Consider the following 20,260-nt stretch of genomic DNA (forward strand, 5'->3'; position numbering starts at 1 on the left):
TGTCCATCGTATAATAGTACAGTGATATCTAGAAAATGGACATGTTGGATGATCCAGGCTCAGGTTGACTATGGGCTGAAAGATGTTGAAGTCCTGATTTAACCTCTAGAGAACTTAAGGCAGATTCCACATAGGCCAAAAACAGCAGTGTGAAAATGGTGTAAAAGGGTGTAAAAGGGTTTACACCGTTTTCATACTGCTGTTTTTGAAAAGGCCCATGCGGAATCCACCAAAGACACATTTTGAATCAGTTACAAGCCAACATCTTCATCTTATGAATTATTATTTCAAGTCACTGTATTCTTTAGAAGCAATCTAAAGCCCTCTTAAGGGACATACTGCACTGTCTGCAAACAATTCATAATTGCCACTTGTGAAGCTTCAAATGCAGTTGGATCGGGTTCTTGGAATAATGCAAGAACATAAACGGTGATATATAATAAGGACTTCATATCATCAAATATGAAAAGCTTCACTGAAGGTCTTGCATAGATACTTGACACCTTCCAGATTTAATAAAGTATATTATTCTAACCTTCCTTATTGGAAACGTGGCAGTCTAAATGAAGATTTTATAAATTGCAGGTGCCTTTTGTGCCCTGCAGTTAAACTGGTTTAGATAAATGGGATAAAGCTAGCATGATTTTGTTACTGAACTGTCTGAAATATGTCATAGCTGAAGATGATGTTAAATTGATTTTAAGTATAATGATGATGACTCAAGTAGGGACTGAAGAAAGATGGAAAACACCAGACTTTCCAACAGAAATAGACATCATATGGTCTGTTTCAATGCTGCCAGATATAACTAAACTAATTGAGTTGTAACTGGCAGGAAACTGAATAACATTTTTTAATAAAACGGAAACTATTTGATTCTTTTTAAACCCAATATAAGGGCCGACATTATTCCTTTTTATAGATAGATATAATCCTTTTATGGATAGATGATAACCAAATTATGAAGTACTCTTGTAACAAATTTATTTTGTACTGGAATAATTTCTTAATAAAATTAAGTTAAACTACACTAAATTATTCTATCACAAAAAATGTGGGGAGCGGAGAGAGAATCTTAATATACATTAGTGCAGTAGCAAGAGGAATGTGCAGTTACGTGCCCATTATGTTGGGATCATAAAGCCATCTTGTCTTTAATTATGGGGTGTTTTTTTGTTTGAAGAGTTAACTATGGTACAGATTGCTTCTTCCAGATAAAAAGGCAGATCTTCTCATTTGCCTCAGAGGGTGGATGGTTATGAGGTTAAAACACTGCCTTAGGCCATTCCTGAGTACAGATTGGGCAGAAATATAAGAAGTGGAGACTCATGACTTTAGCTGCATTTATACATCTATATCTTGTTCCTTTTTTCTCACTAGTGTTCTTAATAACTGTACTGGTGGTGGAAGGTATTGCTCTGGCCCAGAAGACTCAAGGTACAGTATAAGGAACTCTTTGGAGGAAACACAATTCATGTTTGTTCATTTAAACATTTGAAGTTGGGGATTTTTTTTTCTGTCAAGCAAATAAATGTGAAAAGTTGCTCTTTTATGGAAAAAAATGTAGAATACTTAAAGCGCTTAAAATTTAAAAATCTAGCTAACAAGCTGATAACATATTCTGAGATAATATACACTGAATGAAGAAATAGCTGTCTCTGTTCAACATATATGTTAATAATGTTGACATTAAAAGGCTGTGCTAATTGGGTTTTTTTCACAGCCCAATAATATGTGTTAATTGCTCTGTGAGTAGGAGGCCTTCACGAAAACGTCATTCCTGATTTTTGGTTTGCTTGCTTGAGAATAAATTTGCACTGAACATGCTGTATTTATTTATTACTTTATTAAGTTTCTATAGCGCCCCCCGCCCCTTTGGGCTTGTGGCAGTTTACAACAAATGATGTGTCTGTGAATTGGATGTGTGTCTCTTCTCCTCTGCCCCCACCCCACCCCCAACTTATTTTAAATCTCTTGTTTTGGAGAGCCTGAGAGGAAGAACAAATTGGGGTTCAGTTCTCATTCTTCCTTCCAAGGCAGTGATGCATGGAGGAAAAAAAGACCTAGATAAATTCTAATATTCATAGCTTTTCTATGAAGGCTGGGAGATTAGAGGAACCTAGACATTTATTAAGAACCCAGTATATCTTCGAGAAGTTCTGCACTGGTCCAAAATCTTCAAGGGCGGAACCCCTACAACATTTTCCTCATTATCAAGACAATTTCCTGTTCTCCTGGAACTCTTATCCCAGCCATGAAAGAGCAGCAGTTGGGGGGGGGGGGAGTTTAGTGAATACTTAAAAAAAAACAAGTAACCAGTATCTCAAATAACCTGCCTTAGAGCCTCTTTTTTTGCCATCAAATCACAGCCGACTTATGGTGGTTCATAAGGTTTTCGAGGCAAGAGATATCCAGAGGTAATTTGTCATTCCTTGCCTCTGTATAGCAATCCCAGACTTCCTTGGTTGTCTCCCATCCAAATACCAAAGTCTGACAAGATATGTCTAGCCTGAGCTAGTCAACTCGGGGCTAGTTAGCCATCTTGTAAAGGGAGGCTCTTAATTTGACTGTAAAAAGACAAATGCAACTGCACGCAGCCCCTATTCTAATCAGGGCCATGTGAAGAGAAGAAATTGAATTTAACCCTTTAATTCAAGCTGTATTTTGCTAACCAGCCTCTTCTCTCCCCTCCCCCCCCCACCTTTATCAACAAATTAAAAGGGGGGAAAGATGGTTCCCTTCTTCAAAAGCAGTCTGAATAGTCCAGTCTAGGTTCAAGTTTGCCAGAGTTTGGAGACCTAGAAAGCTTGCCAGAGTTTGGAGACTACCTAGAAAGAACAGGGGTTTCTGGGTAGAAGGAAACAATGGCAAACTACCTCTGCTCATGTCTTGCCTTAAAAACCCTATAAAGGTCTGCCATCAGTTGAATGTGACTTAACAGCACTTAATTATTATTAATACAAGTTCAAGGGACAGAATGGTTAACAGACTTTCTTCTCGTCATCTCCCACACAGTCCAACTTATCTTAGGACTTGCAATTTTCCCTTTTGAGATGAATAGGGATCTATTACCATCACGACAGCTTTTTCAAATTCTTCGTATCGCTCCCTTACAGTTATCCCCTTTCAGGTGAATTTGACTATGTGTGAGGGCTTTACACGCAACAAAGGCTATGATTGTGCAGCCATACTGAAGTCTGAACCTGACTTCGGCCAGGAATCGGATGGGTTATAAACATAATAAATAAAATAAAATTTGTTGTTGCAGTGATTATTTTTGTCTGTTTTTTCCCTACCTTAGAACAATTAGATTTATGCAACTCTTACCCCTGTCAACAAACAGCTTTTTTTCTCAATAGACTAATAGTATCAGGACTCACCAGGGCTGCTATTAGTGATTTATGTTTCCAGGAAAAATAAGTAATTGTGTGTTTGTGTTTTCTTCAAAAAGGTGGGCAAAATATTGGAGGTAACCGCATGGCATCTACCCAGTGCAGTGATTGGGTACGAACAAGCAACGGAGGCCATTTCGCATCCCCCAACTTCCCTAATTTGTATCCACCCAATCAGGAGTGTGTCTATATTTTAGAAGGTATTGGCATCTTTATGTATATTGATACTTTCATTGCTGAGAATATGGCTAGACCAGATTTTACATTTTAAGCAGGGTATTGCTGCGCCTGAATAAAACACACTTGAGACAACATTGGCAAACACTTGACTGACTGTATTGTCGAAGACTTTCATGGCCGGAATCACCGGGGTGCTGTGTGGTTTCCGGGCTGTATGGCTGTGTTCTAGCAGCATTCTCTCCTGACGTTTCACCTGCATCTGTGGCTGGCATCTTGAGCACCATAAAAACTTTGGTAGATCACGCAAACAGAATCTGTGAACCCCACCTCCTTCAAGATGAATTGAATCATCTAAACTGGGCTCTACAGGCTAATGGTTACACTACTACAGACATCAGAAGAGCTGCAAGACCAAGAACAAAGATAAAGAGCCATCTAGAGGGAAAGTGTTCTTACCATACATCAAGGGAACCACTGACCACATAGGAAAACTGATGAAGAAACATAACCTGCAGACAATCTACAGACCCACCAAGAAAATTCAACAAATGCTACGTTCAGCAAAGGATAAGAGGGATCCTCTAGCTACTGCGTGAGCTCCACCGTGATACCATGTAGCTGTGGACAAAGTCTGGGCATGGGAACCACCCAACGCAGCACCTTGCATTACTAATCAAAGAACACCGAAAGGCACTGCAGACTATTTCAGCCAGAAAAATCAGCTATTAGCAGAACACATGATAAACCAACCTGGACACAAAATATTATTTGAAAACACAGAAATTCTGGACCACTCTGACAACCACTATGTCAGACTACACAGAGAAGCCATTGAAATTCACAAGCACATGGACAATTTCAACAGGAAGGAAGAAACCATTAAAATGAACAGAATTTGGCTGCCAGTGTTGAAAAACTCTAGAATCAAGACAGTGACTAATCAGCTCCACACAAACACAGGACAACTATAGACAATAGCAAGCAAAGGGAACAAAGACCAGGATACTTCTATTCAGATGGCTGCACCTTTTGACCTCACAGTATATATACTCCACTTGCTTTCCATTCCTACCATCAGATCCTCTGAAGATGCCAGCCACAGATGCAGGCGAAACGTCAGGAGAGAATGCTGCTAGAACACGGCCATACAGACCGGAAACCACACAGCACCCCACTTGACTGACTCTTTTCGGCTGTGTGCCCAAGGATGGAACACAGGCATTGATTCCCTTGCAGCCGATAAAAATTATGACATTTGCTAACCCTGAACACCATAAATATACATTTGCTAACCCTGAACACCATAAACCCTGACATTAGTTTCAAAAGGCCTATGGGATTTTAGGATATGTTTGGCAATGTTTTTTGGCCATGCTAGGTAGATATTCCCGCCACTGAGGCCTTTCGATGTTTGTTAATATCTGTGAAACTCCGCTTTCGCTTCATAGTGCTGGTCTTTCATCTTATTGTTTTTTGGAAGTCAGTTTCATAGTTCGTTATTGTTGTGTTGTAGAACATATGTTCCTCTTATGGGTAGGGGACATGTGTAGATAGTAGTTATGAATAGGGATTTATCTAGAGGTGAATCTCCATATACTTCGCTACCACACTTCCTCCTTTAATGGCTTTAAACCACAACTTGACTAGTTAATTAAGGATCAGTTTCTCAGTAGCCATTAACCATAGTACTTAACTTTTTGTTGTTTTCACTAGAAGAGAGTCTTCCATAGTATTGAAATTATGAAATATTTGTCGAACCAAAGCTTTTCTGGGTGAAATAATTCTGTGACTTACAAATCAGTTCCAAGGAAGAGAAGCATATGGCCCTCAGGAGTATGTAACATATGTGCCATTTTGGTGCATATTCTGTATAACATTTAAGCTCAGTGAAGAGCTTGTATTACTGCAGTATTAATTAGCTCCGAACTTATTCTGAGAAGCGTAAAATGTCATATCTTTCCAGAAACTGCTTTTATTTGTTGTTGCTGAATGCTGTATTGACCTGGGTTGATTCTACTTGTGTTACAGCTGCCCCACGCCAAAGGATAGAACTGACGTTTGATGAACCGTACTATATAGAGCCTTCGTTCGAATGTCGATTTGATCACCTGGAGGTTCGCGATGGACCTTTTGGCTTCTCCCCACTTATTGATCGCTACTGTGGTCCAAAAAGTCCTGCCCTAATTAGATCTACAGGGAGGTTTATGTGGATAAAGTTTACATCAGATGAAGAGATAGAAGGAGGGGGATTTAAAGCAAAATATTCATTTATACCAGGTAAAAATGTTCTTCTTTCTCTCCCTCCCTCCTGATTAAGTCCAGAATGAATTTGTTGAACTTGTCAGTGTTGGTCAAATTAAAGCCTTCCTGGTAAATTCTGCTTACAGATGTTTATTCTTGCTGCTCTAAGAGCCACATACAGACCCCAAAGTAAAATATTATATTTTATTTCATACTGCTTCTGATTGCACTAAAATCTGGGAATTTGGTTTTCTGTGTCATAAGCAGAAATCACAAACCAAGGTTACAGATTGAACAGTGGGATGCCCTTCCATTTGAGATTCACCTAGTACCTATCTTAACTCTCTTTGGGCACCAGGCCAAAAAGATGATTTATACCCAAACTTTTAATTATGGGAATTATCTTTTAACCTTTTTTATTGTCTGATTCTGGCCTGATGAGACTTGTTTTGTGCTGTTTTTATGATCTGGCTGGGCTTTTCATTGTTAATTTACAGGTCTTTATGTTTTTATTATGTTTTGTTTTCAAAGACGCCTCAAGCAGATTCTCTGGAGAGGTGGCATGGAAATTTTCTAAATAAATAAACAGAATCAGGCTGATACAATCTGGTTGTATTTCATAGGAAATATGGACATAGGAGCTACTTGCCCAAATAAGATTGGAGTTGCTTGGTAAAGCGTTGGCCAACTTCACAGTCAAATTCTTACCTAGATAAAATCTGTTCATTAGTGATAAGAATCTTGTCTTTCCTCTACTTAACTGCAGTACTCTGTTTTGTAGCACTTATGGGCTGATTACACAGGAACAGAGGTGGGATCCAGCAGGTTCTCACAGGTTCCCAAGAGTAGGTTACTAATTATTTGTGTGTGCCAAGAGGGGGTTACTAAATGGTGATTTTGCCACGTGATTTTTGCTTTTGTTGTGCCCCTCCTCTCAGCAGTAGCGTGAGGAACTTGAAGCAGTCTAGCAGGAGGTGTCCCGGCATGCGTGGCAGCCTGCGCCTGCGTGCATTTGTTTCCCGCCCAAAGACTGGTACAGTGGCTGTGTCCTTGCCGCAGCCCCGCCCCGGAATGTCCCGCCCCAGAATGCCCGGCCACACCCCCATCGTGCCCCACCCAGCTCCATTGGCACTATGCCACAGTTTGAATCCCACCGCCATGGGAACCTGTCACTAAATTTTTTGGATCCCACCACTGCACAGGAACCCTCTGCGATGCGCTAGCAACTGAACCCTGGCATGGCAAACTTTCTTCTACTTATGTACAAGAAAGTTGCCACCTGCAGGAAACAAATGGGGCCCATGGCAAACTTCCTTGTAGCAACTTACAAGGGAGTTGCCGTGCACCTGCTGCTCTTGCTCTTGGTTTTCCCCACGAAAAGCAAGATAACTTAAGGCACACACCTGATGCCTTGGTGGGTCAGAATGGAGGTAAATTCCCCCACCCGTAATCAGCCATTTTGTACTTTGCGTGTCCATTTTAAACCTTGAAGTGACTTCAAGTTTCTTAGCCCTTATAATTCGTTTTCCTTTTCTCCCCTTCTACAGATCCTGAGTTTACTTACCTGGGAGGCATTTTAAATCCAATCCCAGGTCTGGTATTGCATTACTAATCTCTTTTGTATGCTGAAGTTTTAAACCACGCTTCCAAATCAGTTTTTCACCCTCCTGCCTTATCTTGTTCTCTGTAGACTGCCAGTTTGAGCTCTCTGGAGCTGATGGGATAGTACGTTCCAGTCAAGTAGAACAGGAAGAGAAAACAAAGCCTGGACAGGCAGTTGACTGCATATGGACAATTAAGGCTACTCCAAATGCCAAGGTGAGTCTGGTGAACCACTCCATCTGTAATGGGCTTGCAGCTTATTAGTAGTGGAGAATGGTCATTAGTAATGATTTGTGTAGTATGTCCTGTTTGCTGAAATTCATTACCTGCTGTGGGTTGAGAGAACTCATGATAGATGTTGGTTTATAGAAGGTGTCAAGTGCGCAATAACTGTGCTGCCTTTTTTAATGACCCCATAGCCTTTCAGTTGTTTAAAAGTTATTAGCTATGTTTTTGAAAGGGTCTTTCCAGATTGGATCTGAAGTCTGTATTTTTCCCCCCTCCAAGCTCTCATTAGCTCCGTAAAATATGAGGGGCGAATGCAGAACAATACTGTTCTCTAGTCACAAAAGTCTTGTATGGATCTTTCCATTTGTGGGGATATGGCTAGACATCCCCAAGCCGTCCGACTAAATCACAGGGATGTGCGTGTTGCCTGAAGAACAGTGGGGTTTTATGCCCCACTTTCATAGAGAACTGTGGCTAGCCCTGGAGCACCCCACGGGCTTCTTGTGGAGAAGCAGGGAATCAAACCTGGTTCTCCGGATTAGAGTTCATCGCTCGTAATGATTACCCCATGCTGGAGATGGCTGGCTTAGCCTTATGTGGACATCAGTGATAGAATTAATGTCTGATATCTCCCCTCCCCCAATTTGAGATAAGACAAGAAGCATGACCATTGCTAGCTATTCTTTTCACAGTGTACTCTTAATGTTTTCACAGTGTACTCTTTCACGTTGCAAGTCAGAATGTTGATTGCTGCATTCTTTGCAGTGGTGGGATCCAAAAATTTTAGTAACAGGTTCCCATGGTGGTGGGATTCAAACTGTGGCGTAGCACCAATGGGGCTGGGCGGGGCACGACAGGGGCGTGGCCGGGCATTCCGGGGGCGGGGCATTCCTGGGTGGGGCTGTGGCAAGGACGCAGCCGCTGCGCCGGTCCTTGGGCGGGAAACGAATGCACGCAGGCGCAGGCTGCCACGCACGCCAGTGCACCTCCTGCTAGACTGCTTCAAGTTCTGCGTGCTACTGCTGAGAGGAGGGGCGTGACTAAGGCAAAAATCACATGGCAAAATCACCAATTAGTAACCCCCTCTCGGCACACACAAATAATTAGTAACCTACTCTCGGGAACCTGTGAGAACTTGCTGGATCCCACCTCTGATTCTTTGCCTTTATACAACTTACTGTTACACTTTTAAAAAGGTTTTTTGTTTTCTTCTTCTGGCAAACAGATTTATTTGAGGTTCCTGGACTACCAAATGGAGCATTCAAATGAGTGCAAGAGAAACTTTGTGGCCGTGTATGACGGAAGCAGCTCTATTGAAAACTTGAAGGCAAAGTTCTGCAGCACCGTGGCCAACGATGTGATGCTTCAAACTGGAACCGGGGTTGTGCGAATGTGGGCAGACGAAGGCAGTAGGCTAAGCAGGTTCAGAATGCTTTTCACATCGTTTGTGGATCGTAAGTACATGGCTGAAATTCTGCTTAGAAACCAGACAAGACGTATTATGCAGGCCTAAACAACATGGTCTGTGGGTTCCAATTCTGTTGATATTTCCTTCAATATTAGAAGCAGTCGCAGCAGGGCAAGAAGCAGGTTAGGATCAAGGTGGTCGAGGGATGGATACTCTTCTCCCCCCTTGCCTTTTCCTTGACAGAAGTGGACTCCCCCAAGCTACTATTGGCTGTAATACAGGGGAAACGTACATTTACTGATTTATTGATTGATTTATCTATTTATCTATTTATTTATTTATTCGATTTTTATACCGCCTGATCCCCGGAGGGCTCCGGGCGGTGAACAACACAGTGCAACATCAAACAGGAGCAATTCACACACAAGAATATAAATACATATAAACATATAGGCTCCATCTCATATCCATCAATAAGCAACCTAAAACTCATAAAACAGCGAATAACAATTAATACATAAGTAATACATAAATAAACAAGAGGCGTCCAGAAACCCCCATTTAAAACCTACCCCTCAAAAAAAGGGGATGGCGGGTCCCTCAGTATGAGGGGACTTTGATGTAACAGCACCTAAGCACAGAGCAGTAAGGGGGCACCATATCAGCGGCTGGACACCCCAAAAGGTTTTTCCCACTTAGTCTTATTACTATTCATTTGGGGGGGGGGGGGTTACAGTTTCTGCCAGCGTGGTGTAGTAGCGAAGAGCACATGGACTCTAATCTGGAGGACTAGGTTTGATTCCCCACTCCTCCACATGAGCGGCAGACTCTTATCTGGTGAACCGGATTTGTTTCCCCACTCCTCCGCTCCTGCTGGGTGATCTTGGGCTAGTCACAGTTCTCTCAGAACTCTCTCAACCTCACCGACCTCACAAGGTGTCTAATGTGGAGAGAGGAAGGGAAAGGCAGGAGATAAATCCAAACTCTTCTTCTACTCCTCTACTGGGAAAGTGGGTGAGAAGGACACCCCCGCAGCATTGTGGGCCGTATCTCGCCCACACTTCTGAGTCTTAAACTTATCAGCAGATCAGATCTGTTGCATAACCTGTGGTTGAATCAGAACATTTTTCAGTTTACCCCTTGGAACAGAGATGTTGGATGACATATGCTCACAGCCACTGCATCTGTTCTAAATCTAGGCAGTTTTAGCATAAGGTTCTAGTGCAATTTCAGACTGTGTGAAATGTTGGGTCATGATTTGGGGGGTCAAAGGCTTTTCTTGCCCAGAATGAGATTCGTCAGGAGAAAATTATAGAGATGGAGAGATACGGCTGTTACTTGCAGCGCCTTGCTTGGCTATATACACAACTGTGGTGTTGTGTACCCTGCGTGCAACAAAACTTTTATCGTCTGCCTTTTGAAAGTTGGGGCAGCACTGGAGCCCGTGTCATGGATGAGACTTAAAAGCTATGGAAACTGGGTTTCTATGTATGGAAACTATAAAAAGGAAAGTGGGTTTCTTTTTAATAGGTCAGGCGATTAAAACCGGGAGGCTCAGAAATGATAATTGACCATTTTGATCTAAGCTCCACTGCAAGCTGTCTCTGAATAAACTCGTACCTCTAAATTCTCAGCTTTTTCAAAATGAAGTTTCGTTGTTACAAACGGGTGGAAGTAGCAAGACATTTAATTAAAAGTCAGGCTGCTTTTTCTTTGAATACAAATAGATCCCTTGTGGTGTGGTGATTAGACTAGGATTTGAGAGACCTAGGTTGAAATGGCTACTCTTCTGTGAAGCTCTCTGGGTGTCCTTAGAGCAGTGGTGGCGAACCTATGGCACGGGTGCCAGAGGTGGCACTCAGAGCCCACTCTGTGGGCACGTGCAAACAGAGTCGCCCCCCCCCCCCACCACATCTAGGCTGGCCTGGGCCACTGGGCTCAATTATTAGCATTAAATCTAAGACCTAGTTTTGGGAAGCAGTGTAGGTAACCCTGTTAAGCACTGTTAAACCCCACTGATTTTCATGTGAAGAACTAAAGCGTGATCCTTTATTTGGGAGTAAGTTTGGTTGCTGGCAATGGGACTTGCTTCTGAGTAAACCTTCCTAGGGTTGTGATCCACCCGTTGGAAGAGTTGCACAGTTGCTTCAAAGCAAACCCACCGACTACCACCAAGCTTACTCCCGAGTAACGCACGCCTCGGAGCCAACTGTTTTTTCTAAACTAAAATCTCAGTATTCAGGTTAAATCACCGTGTTGGCACTTTGCGATAAATAAGTGGGTTTTGGGTTGCAATTTGGGCACTCGGTCTCGAAAAGGTTCGCCATCACTGCCTTAGAGCATAGGTGTCAAACTTGCAACCCTCCAGATGTTATGGACTACAGTTCCCATCATCCCCTGCCCATGTTATGGACTACATGCTTCATGCTGGCAGGGGATGATGGGAACTGTAGTCCATAACATCTGGAGGGCCGCGAGTTTGACACCTGTGCCTTAGAGTCATAGAACTGGAAGGGGTCATACAGGCCATCTAGTCCAACCCCCTGCTCAATGCAGGATCAGCCTAGATGATCCCTGACAACTGTTCGTCCAGCTGACTCTTGAAAACTGTCAGAAAGGAGGAGTTCACCACCACTGTGGGCCAGCTGATTTCCCCTGTTCCTCTACTTCACAGAATTGTTGTGAGGATAAAATGGGGAAGGGAGAATCGCATACTTCACTGTGAGCCACTTGGAGGATATGCAGTAAAAAGGTGCTGTAGAAATAATATATTCTCCAATAGATTGGTGGCCCCTAAGTATCTGATTATCTGGACTGATTATCTGGACTGACTGCAAATGCCTTAACAGTCCAGGTGCTCAGGAGCAACAGCCGCAGAAGGCCATTGCTTTCACATCCTGCATGTGAGCTCCCAAAGGCACCTGGTGGGCCACTGCGAGTATCAGAGTTCTGGACTAGATGGACTCTGGTCTGATCCAGCAGGCTCTTTCTTATGTTCTTATCTATCGTTGCGCTATATAGCACAACTATAGATAATCAAAGAGATGGATATTATATTTAACAATTTATAGGTATTATAGTATATAATATATATCATAGTAATTTATATCTGTATTATAGCATATACATAATATATATATTGAAGTAATTTAAAGAACATGTGACCTAACTAAAAGTCTTGTCCAGCTATGCAATTAATTAGTCTTCTGGAGAAGAGTACATCATTTATTTGTTTTTTGCCATCAAGTCACAGCTGACTTATGGCCACGCCTTGAGTTTTCAAGGCAAGAGACATTCAGAGGTGGTTTGTCATTGCCTGCCTCTGCATAACAACCATGGTCTTCCTCGGAGGTCTCCCGTCCAAATACTTGCCAGGGCCAACCCTGCCTAGCTTCTTAGATCTGACTAGATTGCGCTATCCTGGGACTACCAAGGTCAAAGTATAGCTATATTACTGCTTGTTTAATTTACTGTAAACAATCCTCAGAAGAAAAAGCAGCCAGAAGACCATAAGTAGGAAAAATCAGTACCACCATGATGTAATATTAATGTTTATTGTTTATACATGAAGCCATAGATGTAGGAGGTACTCTTAGTATGCCCAAACGTAGCATTCATCAATCTTCTTTAGACTTACTTTAATAAAAAATCAAAGTATGGAGTAATTTCATAGTGAAGGTGCATTTCAAAAAGTTTGGGCTAATCGTAACACTTGCTTTTTCTCTCTCTCTTCCTTTCAGCTCCCTGCTCAGGCAGTACCTTTTTTTGCCATAGCAACATGTGCATCAATAATTCTCTAGTCTGCAATGGCATTCAAAACTGTGCATATCCTTGGGATGAAAATCACTGCAGAGGTAATTCCAGTCCAGCATTTAGTCAAAACTGTCGCTTGTTTGTGCCTGAGGACAGTTGTTCTTATCAGCGTTCCAGAGCCCCAAACAATATGCTTTCTCCAGCACCCGTCTACCCATCCTTAAAAAGCAAAGTCAATGCTTTGTCCCACCTTCCACAGTGCAAAAGTAAACAGAAGGAGGTGGTTGGTACTGTTAATAGGAAGCTTTTAGAACATAGTCGCGTCTGAATTTAAAAGACTGTTTTAGAATAAGACCAGCTAGGGCATTTATGGGACATTTCCCTTTTGAATGTCTTATTTTATTCACCAATGTTCTCCTTGTAACCACCCAGAATGATCTTTTCTTCCTGAACTTGCATGATTTCCCCCATCTTTAAGCTGCTATGTGGAGAAAATTGCTATAATCTAGTAGTGCCATCTTGTGTGTTTCCAAATGAAGTACTATCAAATCTTTTTGTGATTCTCATCTGCAGCTGTTAACTCTCAGTGCCTGAGGTAGGGCAAGTGTCATCCTGTAACCTTCTATTAATCAAAGCAAATATAGTCCGTGAATCTGTCTTGCTATCATTAAATTGTTCATCTTCGAGAGATGTTATCCCTCCTAGACCTTACAGATTTAGAATGGCATAGTGGGACCTGCGATTTTCGGAAGAGCCGCTTGTTCAGAACAGAGATCGTTTTAAACTGGTCTCAATGAGGAGAAAGGGGAATGAGTAGAGTGGTCACTGGTTTAGAAAATCTTAGTTGATCCATTGTGTGAGATTTAACCAGCTGCTTCAAATAACATGAATACAACAGGTGCTGTGCAACATGCTTTGTTTGTAAACGAGGCTTGTGGTTTTTTTTGCAGCAAACACAATCTTACAAGAAGTGTTCATTCCTGAGAGAGAGAAGGGAGGAGAAACACACCCTCCAAGATGGCACTGAGTCATCTGCAGTTTTTAGGCAGATTACGTTCATTAAAGCAACATCTAAAACGGGTTGCTCAATTAATCAGAGATCCCTTTTTGGTCATCCAAACATGTTTGAACTCTGTCTCCCTTCTGATTTCTCTCTCTCTCTCTCTCTCTCTCTCTCTCTCTCTCTCTCTCTCTCTCTCTCTCAGTATTTGCTCTTCTGAACTTTCATCCCCGCCACCACAGTCCGCTGGCAGCCCTCTATTTAGCATGTAAATTGCAGAATCCTTGCATGCAGCCGCATGTATACAACCCACTGTTGAGTGCATAAAGCTCCGTGTAATTACATTAAAAGAGGATTTGAACAGGGAATCTTGGGACTTCCTCCGAAAACCAGCCTCCCACGGAGAGAGGCAAGAGAGAAAAGTTCCTGCAGTCAGAAGATTTTCTCTCATCCTCTCTGCAGCTCTCCCGCTTAGGCTACAGTGCTAGGCCTCTGCCGCAGGGAGAAAAACGCCTCTCGTTTTGTTTGCTGCAGTATCCTTGTTTCCTGGGGACTCCATACCTGTCAGGCCTTGGGACTGAAGTCAACATGCGGACTCTGGTGATTAGCTCAGAAGTCTTGATTGATAACGGCAAGTACCTGGCTTTCAGAAACCCAGTTCTGCCTGACTCCAGAAGTATTCCCTTAGAGTTCCTGCCATAAATCCCCCTCCCTGTTTCCCATGGAATGTGAGAATAGTACAGTTGAAAGAGAGGTGTTTGGGAGTCAAGCATCTCAAGGCCAGCGCAGCGAGAGTTCTCAGCCACCTGCCATTCCCCCCCCCTCCCACTGGGGAAGGTGCCAGGGTTGCTTCTGGTTAGCTACAATTACAAGCATCAAAGGAAAATGGAAGGAAAAGACAAGATCTATTAACATATAAGGAGGTGAGGACAGTGTCCCCCCTCCCTATGCCCAGGTGTGAATCCACACACCGCCTTCTGTCCTTCTGATGGCAGGAGAGCGCACATCCTGACAATCCCCTTCGCCCCTCCCTGTGGTTTGCCTCCCATTTGCAAAAGAACCAGTGGACCTAACCAGTAATTACTGGGGTTCTGGAAATTAAATGTGTAGCACATCTCATATCATTTTCTTTGAAAAACAAAACCTGTTCCTCATCCACAGGAAACACTACATGAACATATATAAGAATATTTGGGTGATCTGGGGCGATTCTGCACATGAGTAAAATAGGTTCGACCCAGTTCCCTGAGAAGGGTACTGACCTAGGTCGAAGCCATTGTTGTTCCCCACTGCAACCAGCTTGATACCAGCTCGGAGGGAGGAATCATCCTGTGCCTCTTCGCCGCTCCGTTCCGATTGGACATACTGCTCCCACGGCCATGTCTGGGCTTCATCCCCACACACATTATAAAAAAAACTGCCAGAGGAATGGGAGTGGACGAAGGTGGCGCTTGATTGGCCAGCTAGACGTGATGCCTGAAACACTCAGCTGTGATTGGCTGAATAAAATCCTGGCACCAGAGATTCCGCAAAGATGGGGGAGCAACAGCCGCAGAAGGCCATTGCGTTCACATCCTACATGTGAGCTCCCAAAGGCACCTGGTGGGCCACTGCGAGTAGCAGAGAGCTGGACTAGATGGACTTTGGTCTGATCCAGCTGGCTTGTTCTTATGTTCTTATGTTCTTACTTTACTGGAATCGAGCTGAGTTCGAGCGTGGTTCCCTGAAAAAGTAGTAGTTCCCAACTGGAGTCGGAAATTTGACCGTTACACGGGGCGAAGCTGGTACAAAACCACGTTGATCCCAGTGGTTGTGCAGAGCACTTAGGTCGAACACAGCTCGAACTTAGGTCGATAACTCAAGTGTGGAATCAACCCAAGTGTTCTTACTATATATTCCTTGTTCATAGGTAACGCTACATGAACATATAGTAAGAACACTTGATCACCCATATTTCTCAAAATAGGTCTGTGATTGCAGGAGACATTTCTAGGGATTTGATCTGTGTTGCACGTTCTGCTAGAAACGTATGCTCTAATTACAGTGCTGTGATGCTGCTCCAGGGTGTTAACATTCAAAATATATCTGTGGGCCAGGAGTTCAGTTGGGAGGTCAAACTAATAAATTATTCAATTATTCAGTGTTTTTATTTACGGCTAATGAGATCTAAAGTGGTTGTTTATCACATTAGATACACAACCATCATTACCAGGTTTTTTTTAAAAAAATGCATCTTGGGAGAAAATATGTTATTTGTGTCTTTTTGCAACTGCAGAAAAGTGAAAATGCTCAAAAGTCCTTCTCCCCTGAGCAGGATTCTTGGTCCCCTGTATGAGTGGACATGGGTCTGGGTCTTACTCTGTCTCACTGGCCGAGGATTTCAGGTTTAAAGCCGTAAGGTCTTGTTGAACAAGTATTGAAAATTTTCCAATGTGAAGCATCAGAGGGATCATTCTGCCACCTGGATTTCCTCCTCTGCCTCATCTTGCGACAAGAACTTGCCCTCCTCCGTGGAGTCGGTCCTTGCGGAGGGGGAAGAATCAAGCCTCAATGGGCTTATTTTTGCCCATTTTCCTGGCTGCCTTGGTTGCCCAAGGGACTTTAATCTTATGCCTTGCTCGCCCCCCCCCCTTCGCCTGATGGTTCTGGCTGAGCATATCCAGAGGGCAACACCACCCCCATTTCTTCCGGCAGGGAGACTATGTTGTCTCTCATGGTTTCCCTGAAAGCTTCCAAAAGCTGTAGAGCGTTTGGGTCTATGCCTGGGATTTGAGGGTTACCTTGCGCCCCAGGGTTGGGGGCTCTCTGCAGCCATTTGGAGCTGCTGTGAGGCCTCAGGCACATTTTCATGGCTAACTGGGGCTTCCGTGGGAGTCGCCACCATCTTACAAGCCTCCCCGCCCTTCTGTGGGCGATTCCGCACACGAGTAAAATAGGTTTGACCCAATTCCCTGAGAAGGGTACTAACCTAGGACAAAGCCATTGTTGTTCCCCACTGCAACCAGTTTGATCCCAGCTCGGAGGGCGGAATCATCCTGTGCCTCTTCGCCACTCCGTTCCGATTGGCTACTGTTCTACGGCCATGTTCCATCTATCCCCACACACATTATAAAAAAAACTGCCAGAGGAATGGAGGGACGAAGGTGGCGTTTTTTGATTGGCCAGCTGTATGCATGTCCGAAACACTCAGCTATGATTGGCTGAATGGGGGACTCCTGGCACCAGAGATTCCGCACTTTACTGGAATCGAGCTGAGTTCGAGCGTGGTTCCCTGAAAAAGTAGTAGTTTCCAACTGGAGTCGGAAATTTGACCGTTACACGGGGCGAAGCTGGTACAAAACCACGTTGATCCCAGTGGTTGTGCGGAGCACTTAGGTCGAACGCATTCTAACTTAGGCTGATAACGCTAGTGCCACATGGCCGGCTAAAGACCACAATGACATAGAAAATCAAGTTAACCAATCCCATTCCCTCCACCACTGCTAACCAGGATCCTAAGCCAAAGTTTAATCCATGCTTAGCTTCCCTGCCACAAAACAAAGCAGGTTTGTAATGGCCCTTGATCCATTCTTGTATCATATGTATCCAGAGGTAGTTTTTAAATGTGATTCTCTTAATGGGAAGGGGGAAGTGAAGTTGAGCAAGATGCTAGGGGTTTCTTATACATTTTTAGTTTGTCACAGGGAAGCACAGCATCTCAGACAGTAGGTTCGTCTGCTTGTCTTTACTAGCAAATATTGGAATAAAAACTAAGTAGAATGTAGGGTGGAAGCCATCAAGCATTTAAAATGTGTTTAAGGGAGAGAGAGAACTTAGGTTTCCACTTTAAAAACATAACACCATTTGGGGATAGATATTTATGGCCTGGCTGTGCTCGCTGTGAAATCAACTGTAAGGTGCCACTAAACTAGAGAATATTCTTGATGAAATTTGAGGAGGGGGCTGCTGTGTAGCCATACAGTTTTCTGGAAGGGAGTTATCGTACCACAGCTAACTTGGTATGTTGTTGCCATGGTGAGTTTGTCTGCTCTTTAGAAATATCATGGATTTCTCACTCCTGGTGCAAGTTCTAAAGCCTTTGACCTCGTGGATCGATCAAGCCCCACTATGTGCCGAATACCTCATGTTACGCATCTCTTCTGATCTTCTTCCACTGCCAGGGAATGAACTCTGTTCCTTTGTGTTTGTACAACCTGCAGGCAGTTACAGAAAAGCAGGGTTATTCTATGCGTAGGAAACATAGCTTATGCTGAAATAGGTTTGTATTGGATGCAATCCTCTTGTGAAGCACCTTTTTTAGCGGCAATACTCTGTGGCGGTAAGCGAGGGTTCCCCCGCCCCCCAGTCATCCAGCATACGGTATAACCACTCACTCGAATGAGAGAATTTTCTCCTTCTGTGGCTTAAAATCAGTCTTGAATCAGACTAAATGTCACAACTATGCTTTGGAGAAGAGGAAGGGTTTTAAAATTTTCTTTACAAAATTTCTCAAGAAATACTGGTTGTGGTGGGTTTTCCGGGCTGTGTGGCCGTGGTCTGGTAGATCTTGTTCCTAACGTTTCGCCTGCATCTGTGGCTGGCATCTTCAGAGGTGTATCATGGAGAGAAGTCTGTGTTATACCTCTGAAGATGCCAGCCACAGATGCAGGTGAAACGTTTGGAACAAGAGCTACCAGACCACGGCCACACAGCCCGGAAAACCCACAACAGCCGGTTGAATCCGGCCGTGAAATCCTTCGACAGTACATCTCAAGAAATACTTAAATCCTTTTCCTCTTGTAAATGGCAGTGTTAACTGTGTGCTTCGTGTGACAGTTAAAAGTTCTCTTTTCTTTTTTTCCTATATAGAGAAGAAGAAGACGGGACTATTTGAGCAAATCACCAAAACCCATGGAACAATAATTGGGATTACTTCGGGGGTCGTCTTGGTTCTTCTCATCATCTCAATCCTGGTGCAGGTCAAGCAGCCGCGGAAGAAGGTGATGGCTTGCAAAACCACTTTCAACAAAACCGGCTTCCAGGAGGTGTTTGATCCTCCTCATTACGAGCTCTTCTCGCTGAGAGACAAGGAGATTTCCGCCGACTTGGCCGACCTGTCCGACGAACTTGAAAACTACCAGAAAATGAGGCGCTCTTCGACAGCTTCGAGGTGCATTCATGACCACCACTGTGGCTCTCAAGCCGCTACGGTTAAGCAAAGCAGGACCAACCTCAGTTCGATGGAACTTCCTTTTCGCAACGATTTTGCACAGCCTCAGCCAATGAAGACTTTTAACAGCACCTTCAAAAAAAGTAGTTATACTTTCAAACAGGGTCACGAGTGCCCGGAACAGGTCATAGAAGACAGGGTGATGGAAGAGATTCCGTGCGAAATCTATGTGAGGGGTCGAGAAGAGGCGGCTCAGGGCACCTTGTCAATGGACTTTTAGTCTCATTTCAAAAGTGAGATGAGTGTATGTAAATATTATATATATATAATATATATAAAGTTATTATTTTCATGTACATAAATGTATCATATGGGATTTGGTGGAGAAATTGAGTATTTGCCTTTTTTAAAGAAACCCTTCATTTATCTTCCCCGCCCATACACACACATACATAAAGGAAAGTGTTTCATAAAGCAAATTTCTTCCCTAAAAAAAGGCCAATTTGGTTGAAAAGCAAAACAGGTTTTTCCTGACTCATCTGCTATTTGTTGTTTAAAGAAAACCCACAAATCTAAAAGTCACTGGTTACAATATTCTTTTGGTTACAATCCCCCCCCCCCCCGGAAGGAACTTAGTTTTCAATGCAAAACCTTCATTACTTCAAAAATAAAAAGTGGGGACCAGCACCCCAGTGTCTAACATCCAGGATTTTTTCCCATTTATCAAACTGTAGCTTAGAGTTACTTTGGTAAGTGCCAGTGAAGGCTCAAATGAGTTACAAGGCATACATCTGGTTTGCCTTGACTGACTTTATATTGAGCTTGTTTGGAGGTTCTAGCAGGGGAGCGCAGCTATCGTATACCCTTGACCGAAGAACGGTACACTCCTTCTATCTGGGATGGTCGTCCTCTTCCACCGAGCGCGCAGCTTCGGGAGGGACGCACATGGAGCGGTGAGGGAGGTAGGGGACACCCGCCTAGCCAGCCAGATCAGCCGAATCAACCCTGGCGATCAATGGGGTGACAGATGTCGCAGCCAGATCGCCCTCACATCCGACTGACTTTATATTGCTGCATTTTAAATCATTGGCTCCCTGAACCCTCAGCTCTGAGGATTTCTGTATGAAGAAATAAGCAGTATGCTTGCCGCTTGGGCTTAGTGATGTTATGCCAACACTGTGGAAGCCTTTATACCAGCACAAATATTCAGGACTTATTCAAGTTCTGTTTATTGCAGAAAAAAAAAGGTGATTATTTTTTAGTAGTGGGTCGGCCTTTTTAATCTTCATTTCATTTAGTTCCCTTGT

The 20,260-nt window shown here is 43.4% G+C and overlaps 1 protein-coding gene across 2 annotated transcripts in view; it reads left to right on the forward strand.

Annotated features, from left to right (window-relative positions):
* The window catches only part of NETO2 (neuropilin and tolloid like 2), a 39,530-nt gene extending 20,063 nt beyond the window's left edge, over window positions 1–19,467 (forward strand). The window contains exons 2-9 of one of the 2 annotated variants that reach the window (XM_048515887.1): window positions 1,381–1,437; window positions 3,452–3,592; window positions 5,601–5,849; window positions 7,361–7,405; window positions 7,504–7,631; window positions 8,869–9,097; window positions 12,792–12,905; window positions 18,653–19,467. In XM_048515887.1, coding sequence (XP_048371844.1) covers window positions 1,381–1,437; window positions 3,452–3,592; window positions 5,601–5,849; window positions 7,361–7,405; window positions 7,504–7,631; window positions 8,869–9,097; window positions 12,792–12,905; window positions 18,653–19,233 — 1,544 coding nt within the window. In that variant the 3' untranslated portion in view covers window positions 19,234–19,467. The remainder of the gene's footprint in view (window positions 1–1,380; window positions 1,438–3,451; window positions 3,593–5,600; window positions 5,850–7,360; window positions 7,406–7,503; window positions 7,632–8,868; window positions 9,098–12,791; window positions 12,906–18,652) is intronic. The other variant, XM_048515888.1, reaches the window with a different exon arrangement.
* Window positions 19,468–20,260: the final 793 nt, after the last annotated feature.

The sequence above is a fragment of the Sphaerodactylus townsendi genome, linkage group LG14 (assembly GCF_021028975.2).
Source record: "Sphaerodactylus townsendi isolate TG3544 linkage group LG14, MPM_Stown_v2.3, whole genome shotgun sequence".
NCBI classification, from domain to species: domain Eukaryota; kingdom Metazoa; phylum Chordata; class Lepidosauria; order Squamata; family Sphaerodactylidae; genus Sphaerodactylus; species Sphaerodactylus townsendi.